Source organism: Rhinolophus hipposideros (genome assembly GCF_964194185.1).
Source record: "Rhinolophus hipposideros genome assembly, chromosome: 11".
NCBI lineage: Eukaryota > Metazoa > Chordata > Mammalia > Chiroptera > Rhinolophidae > Rhinolophus > Rhinolophus hipposideros.
Window position 1 is genome coordinate 77,403,376 of NC_138057.1, and position 14,499 is coordinate 77,417,874.

General features: G+C 45.4%; 1 protein-coding gene across 1 annotated transcript; it reads left to right on the plus strand.

The window, feature by feature from the left end:
- Positions 1 to 5,238: 5,238 nt before the first annotated feature.
- SET (SET nuclear proto-oncogene) lies at positions 5,239 to 12,064 on the plus strand. The gene is made up of 8 exons (XM_081067436.1): positions 5,239 to 5,667; positions 7,138 to 7,195; positions 7,845 to 7,987; positions 8,344 to 8,447; positions 8,550 to 8,663; positions 9,281 to 9,451; positions 9,542 to 9,688; positions 10,277 to 12,064. The coding sequence occupies exons 1-8, from the start codon at positions 5,595 to 5,597 to the stop codon at positions 10,298 to 10,300; spliced, it is 834 nt and encodes a 277-aa protein (XP_080923562.1). The 5' UTR covers positions 5,239 to 5,594; the 3' UTR covers positions 10,301 to 12,064.
- The last annotated feature ends 2,435 nt before the right edge of the window (positions 12,065 to 14,499 follow it).

Below are 14,499 nucleotides of genomic sequence, written 5' to 3' on the forward strand. Positions count from 1 at the left end.
GGGCGGGCTTAAATCTCCGTCACCTGGGGCAGCGTCAGTTTTCAGCTCCTTCCTGACGTTCATCCTCCTTTGGGTCTCGTTCTCTGGCTTTCCTTACAGTATGGCCCCCAAACGCCAGTCTTCACTCCCACCTCAAACGAAGAAACCAAGACTACTTCCTGCCCCCAAGCCGGAGAAGACATCGACCTCCCTGGACTTGCCGAAGGGAGGTATGTCCCCACACTACATTTTATTGGAGATTTGAGGGATTTGCGAGGATTGACTCTTCAGTTATTTATTTGTTTATTTTGCCCAATCCCTTTTGAGAGTTTTAAGATGTGACCCTCTAATTCCACTGAAGGGTTTTAAGCATGGGGTGAGTAGAGTAGGTTGATGTAAAGAACCAAAGGAGTGGAACTCGGGGAGACCTGGAGCACGTGGGCGCTTCTCCCTGCCCCCACACCAACACCTATCCAAGCTTGGCTCCAAGCTCCCAAACACCTCTCTTGGGTTCCCCATCTTGGTAAGAGGCACCACCAGCTAGCCTTAGGCTGGGCAGACACGTGTGACCCCTTTCCTCTCCTTCACCCCTCCACATCCCGTCAGATCCCCAAGTCCTGGAGGTTCTACCCCCTCCATCTCTCATTCCTCCACCCCTCTGTCCTGCTGTTGCCGCCTGCCCACAATTCTAGCCACCTCCTCCTCATTTGCTTCCAGCTTCCTCCTCTTCCCTTCCAGCCTGAGCAGAGCCAATCATGTGACTCCCTGGCTTAAAATCCTGGCTTTCCCATTGCCCTTTGAGGTATAGACAAGACTTCCAGGGCCCTGCCCTCCTGGTCCCGGTGGGCCTCTCCAGGGCCATGCTCCCTCCAGCACCTTTTACTTCTCTTCACCTCTTGGTGCTCTATGCTCTCACCTCCGGACCCAGACACCCACTTGTTCTCTGCCCGATCACTCCCCTCCCCTCCCCTTACCTGTGCGTGTCTCCTTGTTCCCCGGGTCTCTGCTGAAAAGTCACTTCTTGCACGCATTCTCCTTTGAGCTACAGCTGCTGGGCATTAGGAACCCCCTTCTGCCCTAGCATCTCCGGAGTCAGCCTAGCTCGGCCCTTACAGTCATTACGTTGTAATTGTTAGTTACATATCTGCTCCTCCCCGCCATTAACCATTAATTTGGAGGTGAGGAGTACATTTTGCAGACACACAGCTTGGCGCCAGGCACAAAGCGGATTCTTCTGGTGATTAGGCCTCCCCGATAGAGAGAGTTGGGATGTGGCGGGGCTTTCATGGGGCCTGGTTTTGGATAGGTAGAAGGCAAGATAACACTGTCCTAGGAAAATTTGATAGCAGGCTGCCTCAGCTCCGCAGGGAGGGGCTTAGAGTCTGTGAATCTTTCTAATTTGCTAATGTGGCTGAGGTCCAGCTATGCTCGTGGAAGGAGCACTGGTGGCAAGTAGGACTTTACTGGGTCTTGGTCCAATGGGATGCAAAGACCTGCCCAGCTGATGCCCCATTGTGGTAAAGCTGGATGGCCATGGTTTGAAACTTAGCTCTGGCTGTGTGACCTTGTTGGGCAAGTGACATAACCTGTGTTCTTTCCTCTTCTGCAAAATGAGCTCAATAATACCTATCTGCTAGGCTTGCTGTGAGGCTTAAATAGAAGTAAAACACTTAAGACAGCGGTGGCACACAGTCTGTGCTCTTGAGATGAGGTGTAAATTCCTTGCCATTCGTGAATAGCAAAATGTACACAAGTCTTCCTTCCATTTAGCTTCCAGGAAAATGAACAGAAGGTGCAACCCCAGTCCTTCCGAGGTGGTTCATTTAGACCCAGATAACCGCTTATGCCACTCACTGGGCATTGATCTGCCAGGCACTGTGCTAAGCACTTCTATGTCCATCCACCCTCACAACAGGAGCGTGCTGTGGGTAACCCCATTTTACAGATCAGAAAAAGGAGGCTCAGAGGAGGGTGTGTGTGTTGGAAGACCATCCTCGCTAAGATTTCCTGGTCATCTTGGGATACTGCTCCCCTGTAGGGAACACCAACATCTTTCTGTTCCAGTTTTTAAGCTGTGAGGTTCTCCTTCAAAGCTGGGAAAGAGAGGAGAGGGAGGAATTCTGAGTGAGGTAAGAGGTCAAGGAGAGAATGTTGTAATGGGAAGAGACCACAGTGAATAATGTAGAGTGGGTGAATTATCTCTTGGTGTGTCCATGCCACTCCCTTGTTTACTGAAACACTTGCCCTTTCTCTTTCTCTTTCTCTTTTACTTCCTAGTGTGTGCTCCTTGTACTCATCTTCTTTTTTGTATTAGTTCCAGGTGTACAAAACAACAGAATGACATTTACATCGCCCACAAAGTGATAACCCCACCAATTCTATTACCCATCTGACACCATACATAGCTATTACAATACTATTGGCTGTATTTCTTATGCTGTACTTTACATCCCATGCATATATATATATATATATATATATATGTACATATATACATATGTACATATATATTTTAATTATAGTTGACATTCGATAATAGTTTATATTAGATTCAGGTGTACAGCACAGTGGTTAGGCCTTTATATAATCTATGAAGCGATCTCCCTCATAAGTCCAGTACCCATCTGACACAGTCTTTACAACATTGACTATATTCCCCGTACTGTATTTCACATCCCCATGACTACCAACTGGTACTTCCTAATCCCTTCACCTTTTCACCCATCCCCTAGATGGAAGGGGGTTTCACCCAAACCCCCTTCCATCTGGCAATCATCAGTTTGTTCTTTGTATCTATAGTACTTTTGTTTTGTTTGTTCATTTATTCTGTTCTTTAGATTCCACATATAAGTGAGATCATGTGGTATTCGTCTTTCTCAGTCTGACTTATTGCGCTTAGCAGAATATCCTCTAGGTCCATCCATGTTGTTCAAATGGTAAGATTTCATTCTTGTTTATGGCAGAGTCCTTGCGTTCATCTTGAGGTGCTGTGGGAAAGGTCAGGTCAAGGTCAGGGAAAGGTCAAGAGGAGCCCGATGGCCCGAAGAGCTCCTTGGAGCCTCTGCAGATGTGTGGGCAGATCAGGCACTTAGGAGATGCTGTGGGTCACTGGTACCTCCACCTGTGAGCAGGTTTTGTGTAGCAGCAACCCTCAGCAGTGTTTTTCAGACTGTTTCATCCTATTTGTGGGTCACAAAATCATTTTGTGGAGTGCTCCCTGCATATAAAGAAAATAGAAGATTAAGGATTACGTCACACGTAGTAAGAGTAACCATTGTTTTGTGTGTAGGTATGTCCCAGGTCCTGATGTCAAATATACATCTTACTGTAGGTCGTCAAAAAATGGGAAAACTCTGTCTTAGGGCAGGGGCTTTGCTATCCACTAGCCTGGTTTAGAATCTTGGCTCTACCACTTGCATTAAAAAAACAACAACAAAACTGAATTTATGTGCTCACTTCAGCAGCACATGTACTAAAAAGACTGAATTTATCTGTGAAATGAGGATATTAATAACTACCTTGTGTTTCATGAAGATTAAGGAGAAAACGCATGTGCTTATCACCGCCCGTGGCCCATGGTACATACTTCAGCAGTGCACTTAGACCCTGGTATTTCTTTCCAACTCTGTTCACTGACATCACAGTGGTAGAAGGAAATTGTTCATGGAAAGAGTATTTATACACCACTGAAATCAGCAAATGCTACAAATCAGGGTTTATTGTTTATTGTTGGATTTCTGGGTTTATTGTTGTTCTCTTCTGGGAGCTGGTTGTCATGTACTAATCTTCCTCTAAGCCTGTACAATTGGGATGGGTATGAATTGACCTGGACTCGATGAGAATCAGGTTTGGAAGGGAAGCATTAGATAAATTTCTGGGTTTTTGGGAAAGTCCCAAGGTGTTTGTATTCTGTATCCATCAACTACATGGCAATTATTTAATATTTATCGATCACTCACCATGGACTGTCTTGAACATTAAAGACACTGCTTGAGCTTTAAGAGCTGCTAGTAAGATTTGCCTGCTGGAAGGCAAATAATCCAACCTCAAATTCGGGTTACAAACGCCCAAGGAGAGATTTCAGGCTTTTTGTGGTCCATGTCTTGGGGCCCTGGAGGAGGGAATAGAGCGTGGTGCATTTGGCGTTATCTGGAAAGCATTAAACAGAAATGCCTTGACCTTAATGGTTCAAAACTTGGCATCTAATGCAGGCTTTGGTGGTCCCATCATCTCTGACTGGGCGAAATGAACTTAACACAACTACCCCATAGGTCACTCACGAGGCCCCAATGAGCCGCATGCTGCACGTTGCTGCACGTTGCTGCACGTTGCTGCACGTTGCTGCACGTTGCTGCACGTTGCTGCACGTTGCTGCACGTTGCTGCACGTTGCTGCACGTTGCTGCACGTTGCTGCGTTTTTCGGACTGGCGCTTAGCAGTGAGTAGGGTATTTTGCGAGCAAGGCACTGAGTTGGGCCAGAAAGACCCGAAGATTAATGTGGCACCTCCTGGCCTTCAGAGGACTTCCACTTCAGTGCCTTCCTGCTTAAATGTCACCACTGACACAACGTTCTTATTTGTGAGCCCTTTTTTTTCATTTTATAATTTTATGACAAATAAGTACTCAGGGGAAAAGTGACTTGCTCAAGAGCACATAGCTCGCTTGGACTGAAAGCCAGAAAAAGCCATGTGAGTGGAGTGGACAGCTTTGGTATTTGCAAACAAGCCTGAGTGGTCGGAATAACAGCTTCCCCATCTGGAAAATAGGATGGAGGTGCCGCCTTCCTTCCGCCCCAGCAGTGTCCCAGGGCGCAGAACCCGGGGTGGATGTATTTCTGAGTCCCGATGTGAAGCCAGACTACTACTAGGCCTCCACTTTTGGGGGGCTGCGAACACCCTTCTCCATCGCCACCCGCGGAGAAGGGAAGCCGTTGCGCCACCACGTGACGCGCCTGCCGAGGGGCCTGCGTGCTGGCCGGCGAGGCCCTGCCTCTTGGGCCGCTGCGCGCCCGTAGCGCGCAAATGTCCCGGGTCGGGCTGCAGAAGGGGAAAGCGGGGGAGGGGAGCGCAGCGCGGGGGGCCGGCCCCGTACGTCGCCGCGTTCCTTCCTCCCGCCTCTTCGCCAGGCCCTGTGTCTCCTCGCCGCGGTTCCGCCCCCTCGTCCCGGAGCCCCAACCAATGGCTAGGCGGCGCGAGCCTCTCCGGCCGAAGGCGGGGCGTGCGCGCGGGGCCTGGCGCGCCTGCGCCCTGCCGCCCGCCCCTCGCCGAGAGGAGGAGGTGGAGGAGGAGGCGGCTCGGGGAGAACGAGCAGCGAGCTGGAGCGCGGAGCGTGAGTGAGGGAGCCCAGCCGCCTGCCCGCCCGCCCGCCGCCGCCTCCCCTCCGCAAGCAGGAGCCCGGGCCGGGGCCCGGCACGCTGCCCCAGCCCCTCCCTCGTCGTCAGGCCGCGAGGGCAGCGCGCGCGAGCTAGGGGGAGGGAGAGCGAGCGGGCGCCGGGAGGAGGCGGCCGGACCGAGCGAGCGCCCGCGCGTGTGGCGTGAGGGGAAGCCGCTGCCCGCCCCCTTCGCCTTCCCTTCTCTCCCCCTCCCCGCTCCCCCCCCAACCGCGGAGCAGCACCATGTCGGCGCCGGCGGCCAAAGTCAGTAAAAAGGAGCTCAACTCCAACCACGACGGGGCCGACGAGACCTCAGGTGAGGAGCAGGCGAGGCGGGGGCCGGCCCGCGCCGCCATCTTCGCCGCCCGCCTGGCCCGCAGGCCGCCGGCGGGGCGCGGGAGCGCGGGGGGCGCTGGGCGGACGGGCCGGCGCGCGCCTCGGCGCCCTTTTTTGTGCGCGCGGGGCCGGGGCCGGGGTGGCGCCGCGGCGGCGGACGGCGCTGCGAGGCGGGGGCGCTGCGGCCTGTTCGGCGCGGGCGGAGGAGACCCCCCCTTCCTCTCCCCCCTCCCTCGCTCTCCTCCCCCTCCCTCCCTCCCGAGAAGCCTCTCTTTATTGTGCTCCGCCATGATGCCTCGCTCCCATCAGCCGCCGCCGCCGCCACATGGTGCGGCCGGACGCGGCCCCGCGCTCGGGCCTCCGCGCGGCTCCCCCTTCGTGCCCGGCCCGCGGGCGGCGCCCCCGTATCCCCACCCGGAGGCCGGCCCCGGCGCGGCCCTCTGCCTGGAGATGGGGCGGGGTGGGGGCTCGGGGGAGCACGCGGCCGGCCGCGCTCTGGGCCCGGGCTGCTCGGGAGGATGCTCCGGCCGGCCCCGGCCGCTCCCCACGTGGGGCGGCCACCTCGTCGCGGCGGCGCGCTGAGAAAGCTGGCGCGGCGACCAGGGTGTCGGAGGGTCTCTACAATGGCCCTTGGAAAACCTCGTAGCCTTTTCTGTAGAGGCTGCCTCGGCAGGGGGCTGCAAAACCCGGGATGGTTACCGGAAATGGACCGCGCGATCAGGCCCCTTCACGCCCACTTAGCCTGTAGGTGTTGCAGTCTTTACCGGACAAAAGGGCACCTTTTCTTTCCCAAAGCTCACTTCCTTTTCCTCCTTTCTGTGGCTCGTAGTTTTGTGACTTCGTGCTTGTTCCCTGTAAGTGTGCTCCAAAATCATGTGGGGCCGCACCTGTGATCAGCTCGCCTGACATTGGGTTGGCGGGGTGAGAAAGGTCAGATACGAATCGTGGGGTTCGTGTTCTAAGAAGGTAAAGTCGAGCGTTCACGAGGGTGGGGTAGTTCTGCGACCCTTCCCTCTTTCCTGTCTTTGTAGGCGTGTCTGGTGTCTTGTAAGTAGACATTGACATTTTCAGCTTTCTTGTTAAAAGTGATTCTAGCATTTAGATATATAGGTAGTGTCTTGATTTTTGTTATTGGCATGGGTTACTTCCCATATTCTAGTTAACAGCTGGTGCTAGTGTATTGCAGATACGTAATGTGATACATAATAAATGACAATTGGTCTTTTTCTTGTAACTATTAAGTGCTTTTCTAGTCTAGCAGCAGTGATCTGTGAATAGTCTTTCAATTAAAAAATAATTTGTCAGCTAAGTGCACGAACACGTGGAAGGCATGACTTGTAGTTGTAGGCGGTGACTTTTTTATAAACAGCTTTATTGATATAACTCACATCAAAGATAGTTAAGTTTATTCTCTAATTAGTATTGAGACTTATGCATCTTTTTCTTGCAGAAAAAGAACAGCAAGAAGCAATTGAACATATTGATGAAGTACAAAATGAAATAGACAGGTAAAGTTTTTCTTAATTTACTTTGGAGAACTTTTCTGAAATGCACCTTATGGTTTGGTGGTCATGGAAACTATGGTCAGATCTGTATCCACTGGCTAAGTGGAGATGATTGTAACTTAGTTGGGGCTATGAAGAGTCATTGTTATTTTTTATGGAATGTTTGTAGTCACCAGAAAGCTCTTGATGAGAGTATACTGACCTTGTAAAGACTGGGTTTGCTTTCAAAAGCTACAAATTGTCTGAATTGCAGTGCATGGACTTCTGAAAGTTCAGCATTATGGCATCAGTATTGCTCTGGTTTGCCTTAATAACTTTGTTACTTGATTAGCGGCCTTCCCCCACCTTGCTCTGCCTGAGGGGAACAATTGAAGTTAGCCTGGTAACAGAGTAGATGAGTTAAATACACAACCTTACCAAAATTCCCTGAGCACTTTGAGAACTGTCATTTATTGAGTGCCTAGTGTTAATGCTGATCAAATTGCCATCTTAGTTTTGACTTGAGTTTATACCTACAATCTAGGTGATTTGGCTATTATAAATAGGTACTTAGCACTATTCTAAATTTAACAAGAGTAAATAACTGTAGTCTCAGCAGTTTTTGTATTTGTCCAATACCATCATTATCAACGTGTCTTTTCACTTGCTTCAGACTTAATGAACAAGCCAGTGAGGAGATTTTGAAAGTAGAACAGAAATATAACAAACTCCGCCAACCATTTTTTCAGAAGAGGTCCGAATTGATCGCCAAAATCCCAAATTTTTGGGTAACAACATTTGTCAACCATCCACAAGGTATGTTGTGGCGGCTTTGTTAAAGAATGGGATGTCCTCTCGTTCAGGAGTGGGGGGACCTTGAGCGAGGACTGGGTCCAACGGATTGGTTATGTGCAGAGGTTGAAACATTCAGAGGGGAGGCTTGAATTCCTGCCTTCTATTTAGAAGAGATGTATTGTGAGGATTTCTGTTCAGTTACTTGATAAAAGATAGTGACAGCTTGACAGCTTTGATATTGTACCATTTGGTTTTCAGATAACGAATTTATGAACCCAAACATTTGGAAATTTTTAAAAGTGCTTTAACAAGCTCTTGAGTTGTTTGTTAATGCTGGTCTATTTAATGTTCATTTGACCTATAATTTGCTGGTCTAGTGTCTGCACTGCTTGGGGAAGAAGACGAAGAAGCGCTGCATTATTTGACAAGAGTTGAAGTGACAGAATTTGAAGATATAAAATCAGGTTACAGAATAGATTTTGTAAGTAACAGTAACTCTTGTTTGCCACTATGGAAATTAATTAGCGCTTCAGTTAGAAGAACTGTTTGTATTGTTTTCTAATCCTCTAATTATTTATTATAGTATTTTGATGAAAATCCTTACTTCGAAAATAAAGTTCTCTCCAAAGAATTTCATCTGAATGAGAGTGGTGATCCATCTTCAAAGTCCACTGAAATCAAATGGAAATCTGGAAAGGTATTTGAATTGTTGGGGAAAAAGTATCCTTTTGTATATTTTGATTTAGTTGAGTCATTTTACCAGTATTTGGTGCTTTAGTAATGTGTTAAATGTGAATCCTTAAAATATAAAACAAGACTCCAGTGTGTTAAACTCAAATGTAATAGCCTGGAACTCCCGTTACAAATTATAATCGCAACTTTTTAAAGAGATGGACTAAATTTTTGGGGGTTTCTATTTTGATGACTGAGCTCTTCAAATGGCTTGCCACTTCCCAAAATCCATTTATGTCTGCATTTAATTAGTAAATATACTTTAAATTATCGTACTGTGTTACGATACTGGCTGTTAAAGTGGAACTAATTTATGGAAAAGGCAACTTTAAATGGTACCTTTTTGGGGAAAAGCTTGTCATAAAATTGGTAAGTCTTTGCACACCTAGAATGCAAAGGACTCTTTGCTAGGACTCTTTCCTCCTTACATTTTGTAATTTCTTTTAGATAAGAAGAATAGCGTAGATAATATACTGATTATTTTGTTATTGTTCTGCTTTGGGGTTAAACCCATTGTTTAAATTGTAGGGAATACAGGTGTTGTAGAGAGCCTGTATCAAAAATTCTCCCATTTTCCTTTAGGATTTGACGAAACGTTCAAGTCAAACACAGAATAAAGCCAGCAGGAAGAGACAGCATGAGGAACCAGAGAGCTTCTTTACCTGGTTTACTGACCATTCTGATGCAGGCGCAGATGAGTTAGGAGAAGTCATCAAAGATGATATTTGGCCAAATCCGCTACAGTACTACTTGGTGAGTTGAAAAGACTATTTTAGTCAAGGTTGTACGTGTCTCATTTATTTGAAAATGAGTTCTTAAGATCTTAACTCTTGGTTTTTAAAGGTTCCTGACATGGACGATGAAGAAGGGGAAGGAGAAGAAGATGATGATGATGATGAAGAAGAAGAAGGGTTGGAAGATATTGATGAAGAAGGGGATGAGGATGAAGGTGAAGAAGATGAAGATGATGATGAGGGGGAGGAAGGAGAGGTAAAAGAACATTTGGTTGAGTAAAAATAGTCTTTAAGGACTTCACCAGGTTACTTGAGGTGTATAGTATAATGGAACCGAATCCACTGATTATGGGAAGATTCATAGAAAAGAGTAAGCTACTTTATTGTCCAGGAGTGAAAGAAATGTTGATAAGCCTGTTTTATCACTAACTTAACGAGTTCTGTTTTTGTGGTTAGTTTCTGACTACTCCATTCTGTCTTCCTACCCAGTACTTAGCGAAAGTAGTAGACCAGCGAAAGCAGCTGGTCAAATTCTGAGAAATCTTCCCAAAGAACAAACATTTGCATGTTTAGGAGACAAGAAATTATTGTGGATTGGTTTTGGGTTTGAATGATTAGGTCTGAAAGATGGCCAATGATTTGGTTAGTGCTGAAAAGTTAATTTATCTGAAACAGTATCACTGGGTCTTTTAGTTAAGGTTTGATGCAATGATGTGTAAGTTCATAAAATTAGATGTCCCTGTAGTATGTCATGTTTTGTGGAGGCCACCATGGTTCCTATGAATGCTGGGGAATGACTTCAGAATTAACCCTAAAGATTAACTGTCTACTTTTTTTCTTATAGGAAGATGAAGGAGAAGATGACTAATGGAACATTGATGGATTCCAACCTTTTTTAATTTTCTCCAGTCCCTGGGAGCAAGTTGCAGTCTTTTTTTTTTTTTCCTCTTGTGCTCAGTCGCCCTGTTTTTGAGGTCTCTTTTCTCTCCTTTACACCATGGTTCTCACCTTATTTGGGGGGAAATAATTTCAGCAGAATACATTGGGAAAAGAATCTCTGCCCCTTTCTGTTCCAAATTCATTTTTATCCCTTCCTGTCGCAACAAAAACTTTATGGAATCAACACCACCGTGCTCTGTGGGAAAAAAGAAAAACCTTCTGCTCCCTTAGCTCTGCTGGAAGCTGGAGGGTGCTAGGCCCCTGTGTAGTAGTGCATAGAATTCTAGCTTTTTTCCTCCTTTCTCTGTATATTGGGCTCAGAGATTACACTGTGTCTCTATGTGAATATGGACAGTTAGCATTTACCAACATGTACCTGTCTACTTTCTCTTGTTTAAAAAAAGAAAAAAAAAACAAAAAAAAATGGGGTTATAGAAGGTCAGCAAAGGGTGGGTTTGAGATGTTTGGGTGGGTTAAGTGGGCATTTTGACAACATGGCTTCTCCTTTGGCATGTTTAATTGTGATGTTTAACGGACATCCTTGCAGTTTAAGATGACACTTTTAAAATAAAATTCTCTCCTAATGATGACTTGAGCCCTGCCACTCGATGGGAGAATCAGCAGAAGCTGTAGGATCTTATTCGGAATTGACATCCTCTATTGTAATTTTGTTCCTCTTTATTTTTAAATTTTCTTTTTGTTTCACTGGAAAGGAAAGATGATGCTCAGTTTTAAACGTTAAAAGTGTACAAGTTGCTTTGTTACAATAAAACTAAATGTGTACACAAAGGATTTGATGCTTTTCTCTCAGAACAGGTTTGACTTGTATAACATATTGTCAAACTTTGTCAGGCTAACTCCCTATTTTTTGATACGCACTTTGCAGGATGACCTCAGGGCTATGTGGATTGAGTAAAGGGATTTGAACCAATGTATTAATGTCTCCATAGCTAGGAAACATCATGGGTACAATTTGCCATCAATTTCTGAAAGTTTAAAATCATTCGGGACACGAGATTGCTCAAAAACTCAGTTCTGAGTATATTTGTACCCTTAATTTGTATTTCAAATTGGCATTTTTAAAAAAATGGGCCTTTATTTACTTGGATATAATAATAGTGCCTGCCACCACCATCAGAGAGACCTGGTGCTCTAATGCCAAGTTACACACGGGGCAATTGCTGGCATGTCTTCGTTGGCACTATAAAATGCTGCCAAGAAGACAGGCTCTCAGAGTAAGAAGTCCGCATTGGTGGTAAGAAACTCAGGTGAGGAGTACTTCTGTCTCTAAGTACCAGCTATTTAGCATATAGTTCTCAAATGAGACCCGTCTGTGTGAATCTGGGTGAGATGATGGACTCTGCTCTGCTAAATGCCATCATGCATAGAAGAACATTTTGAGAAGCTACCTAATGCCTAAGCTTTTTAATGCTGTAAAATATAGTAGCTAAAATTAAATGCCACTTAACTTTTTCAGAGTTGAATTAATGGACAGCCTGGTCAAATTCAAAGCTGTTTGATGTATAAAACTTTATAAATGGAACTATTCCATCAATAGGCAAAGTGTAATGAAAACCTATCTAGATGGATAGTATGTAATTTCTGCACAGGTCTCTGTTTAGTAAATACATCACTGTATACTGGTCAGGAATCTTGCTCCAATAAAGGAACGTAAAGATTTTTTTTGACTGGGGTCATTCTCCTTGTTTTGTAGAGAAACGTTTCTTGATTTTGGATTTAGATGATAAGCTAGTTTTTTATCCTGTTACTTGGCGTTTATAGTGACTGGGGAAGGGGGGAAAATCCAAATAGTTAAGCAGTTAGTATAGTATAGATGACATCTACAGGAAAATGCGTAAAACACACTGAACATGTTACTGTTACTTTATAGTAAGTTCCTGAAGGGATTGGGTAATTGATTTTGAAGTCTCAGCATTTAAAGACCTTTTCACCAGCGAACAAAAAGCCATTTGGATTAATACACATGGAAGTCAGTCATTTTTGTTTCACAAATTACAGTTTACCAAAACTTTTATGTGCTGGTGAGATTGTGGCACTGTTTGCTTATAGATCACATTAAATCGAATTTTCATAATGTCATATTTTGGGAATGTGGTCAAAAACTAGGGGTCCCCAAAGACTACTAATTCTTGAGATCACCCTTAGTTTCCTTGTGCTGCAAATCTTGTGGAGAGCTCGGCTGTGGGAAAACAAAGTGATGACCTTCACGTACAGAGTAGCTAGTGTGCTGTGGGTCCAATGGCAAGGGGAGTTGGGCTGGCCCTTAGGCAAGTATATATTGGAAAGGGCTAGATGAACAGCTCAAAGCTCCTTTGATGTAGGACGTTTAAAATAGAAAAGAGCAAAAGGTGACTGTTTAGGTCATTGCTATGGGAAGAGGACGTCCTCTTCCCAAGCTGTGCTGTGCTGTTAGGCTCAGCTTATGAAGGGGACTTAACTACATGAATTGGGGTGTAGAGGACAGTATCCTGTAATGTGTCTACATATTATGTAAATTTCAAAACCTTAACAAATACTCTATTTTAGACCATCCCTGCAGTTGAGGTTAATGTTGGTTTCTCCAATGATGTCCCGGTTTGTAAAAGACTTCACTGTATTCCCTCCGTGACAGGCCCTTACTATTTCACCCAAGTCAGCCTCTAAAATGTGTTTAAACGATCCATGGAGTACCTGGATACCTTGGGCTGACCAATTTGCTTTACATCTGGCCTGCTAGCTGTTAGGCTGTAAAAGGTACGAGTTTTTGACTTCAGGGATGTTGGGGGCCTTCTGGGCTTCACTCTGGACAATTGTGTTTAATTGATGTGGTAATCTTTATTACTGCTTTATAACTACTTGTTTCATGGTTTCACTTGGTCCCAGAAACACAGTTTTGGTTTTTCTGCATTTTCAGATTTTGTTATGAACCCTTTCTGGCTGTCGCAAGAATGGAATTCTGTTGCAAAAGATGAAGACGTTTAGGATTTCCAGAAGACTGAGACAAGTTCTTTAGGAAATGAATGAGTAGCCTTTCCAATTGTTTAGAGGGCAACATCTTATTTTGAAAAGTGTCGCACACCTTACCAGTGACCATTCCCTTTTGAATATATGGCTGTGTTTATTGAAGACTTAAATTCACTATGTAACAGGTCTGAAGGAAAGGACTGCAGTTTTGTGATTAGAATAAGAGAGGACTTTTTATAAAAAGTGGAGGGTATGTGCCAACTTAATTAGTTGGTGACACTGTACTAAGTTACTCCCCAAGGGATGCAAATCTAAGTGTAGATAGGTTGTTATTTGCAATATTGAGAAGAAAATGTATAGGAAGGGAATTCCTTGCTAGGAATTTAGGTTCCTTTCAGTTTATACAATTAAACAGCCAATTAGCTGGCGAGTTGGTTTGCTCTGTTTATCCACTGGATGTTGAATGTAAATTTAAATTTTTCTAAGAATTATAATTCATGAAGTACCATCACCGTGACATAAGGTATGGCTCTCTGGTCAGACTCACCCATCAGCCTAGAACTTGGTTTCCCTGTAGGTTTGCCCAGCCTGGGGTTCATGAATGGATGGGTGGGTTCTGCTACTGAACTTTCCCTTAGTGAGGCAGTGAAACACTTCTCAGCAAACTTGGAAAATAATTTTGAGTTCTTCGACATAGTTCAGCTTTCTGGCTATAGGAGGGGATAAATGATCCAGTAGACATCCTGAAAGCGGGAGCAATGCTAGTTCAATTCATGGTGTGTGTGTGTTTCTCAAGCCTATGACCTGCAGTCAGAAGTTGATAAGTCTTTCTAAATTATGGTTAACATTCAGCTCAGGACAGCTTGATAACTCCCATTTTAAAAAGCCTACTATGTGCTGGGCTAGGCTATGATTAACATGTATATATGAGTTAAAAGTGCCCCGACTTAACTCTGATTATGAGATGTAGGCATGTCCCCCACTGAACCAAGTTGCCTTTGCATGTATTGATGCCACTTCGTTGATTTCCCTTGCAGGGAAACCCAGAATTGTCCGTGGCCTGTCATTTTCACTTTCCAATGTGTGAGAGGGCTGGTGGAACAGAGCCAGTGGCTCTGGCTGAGACAGAAAATCTCCAGTTGGGTCAAGGGGTGGGGGCCTAAG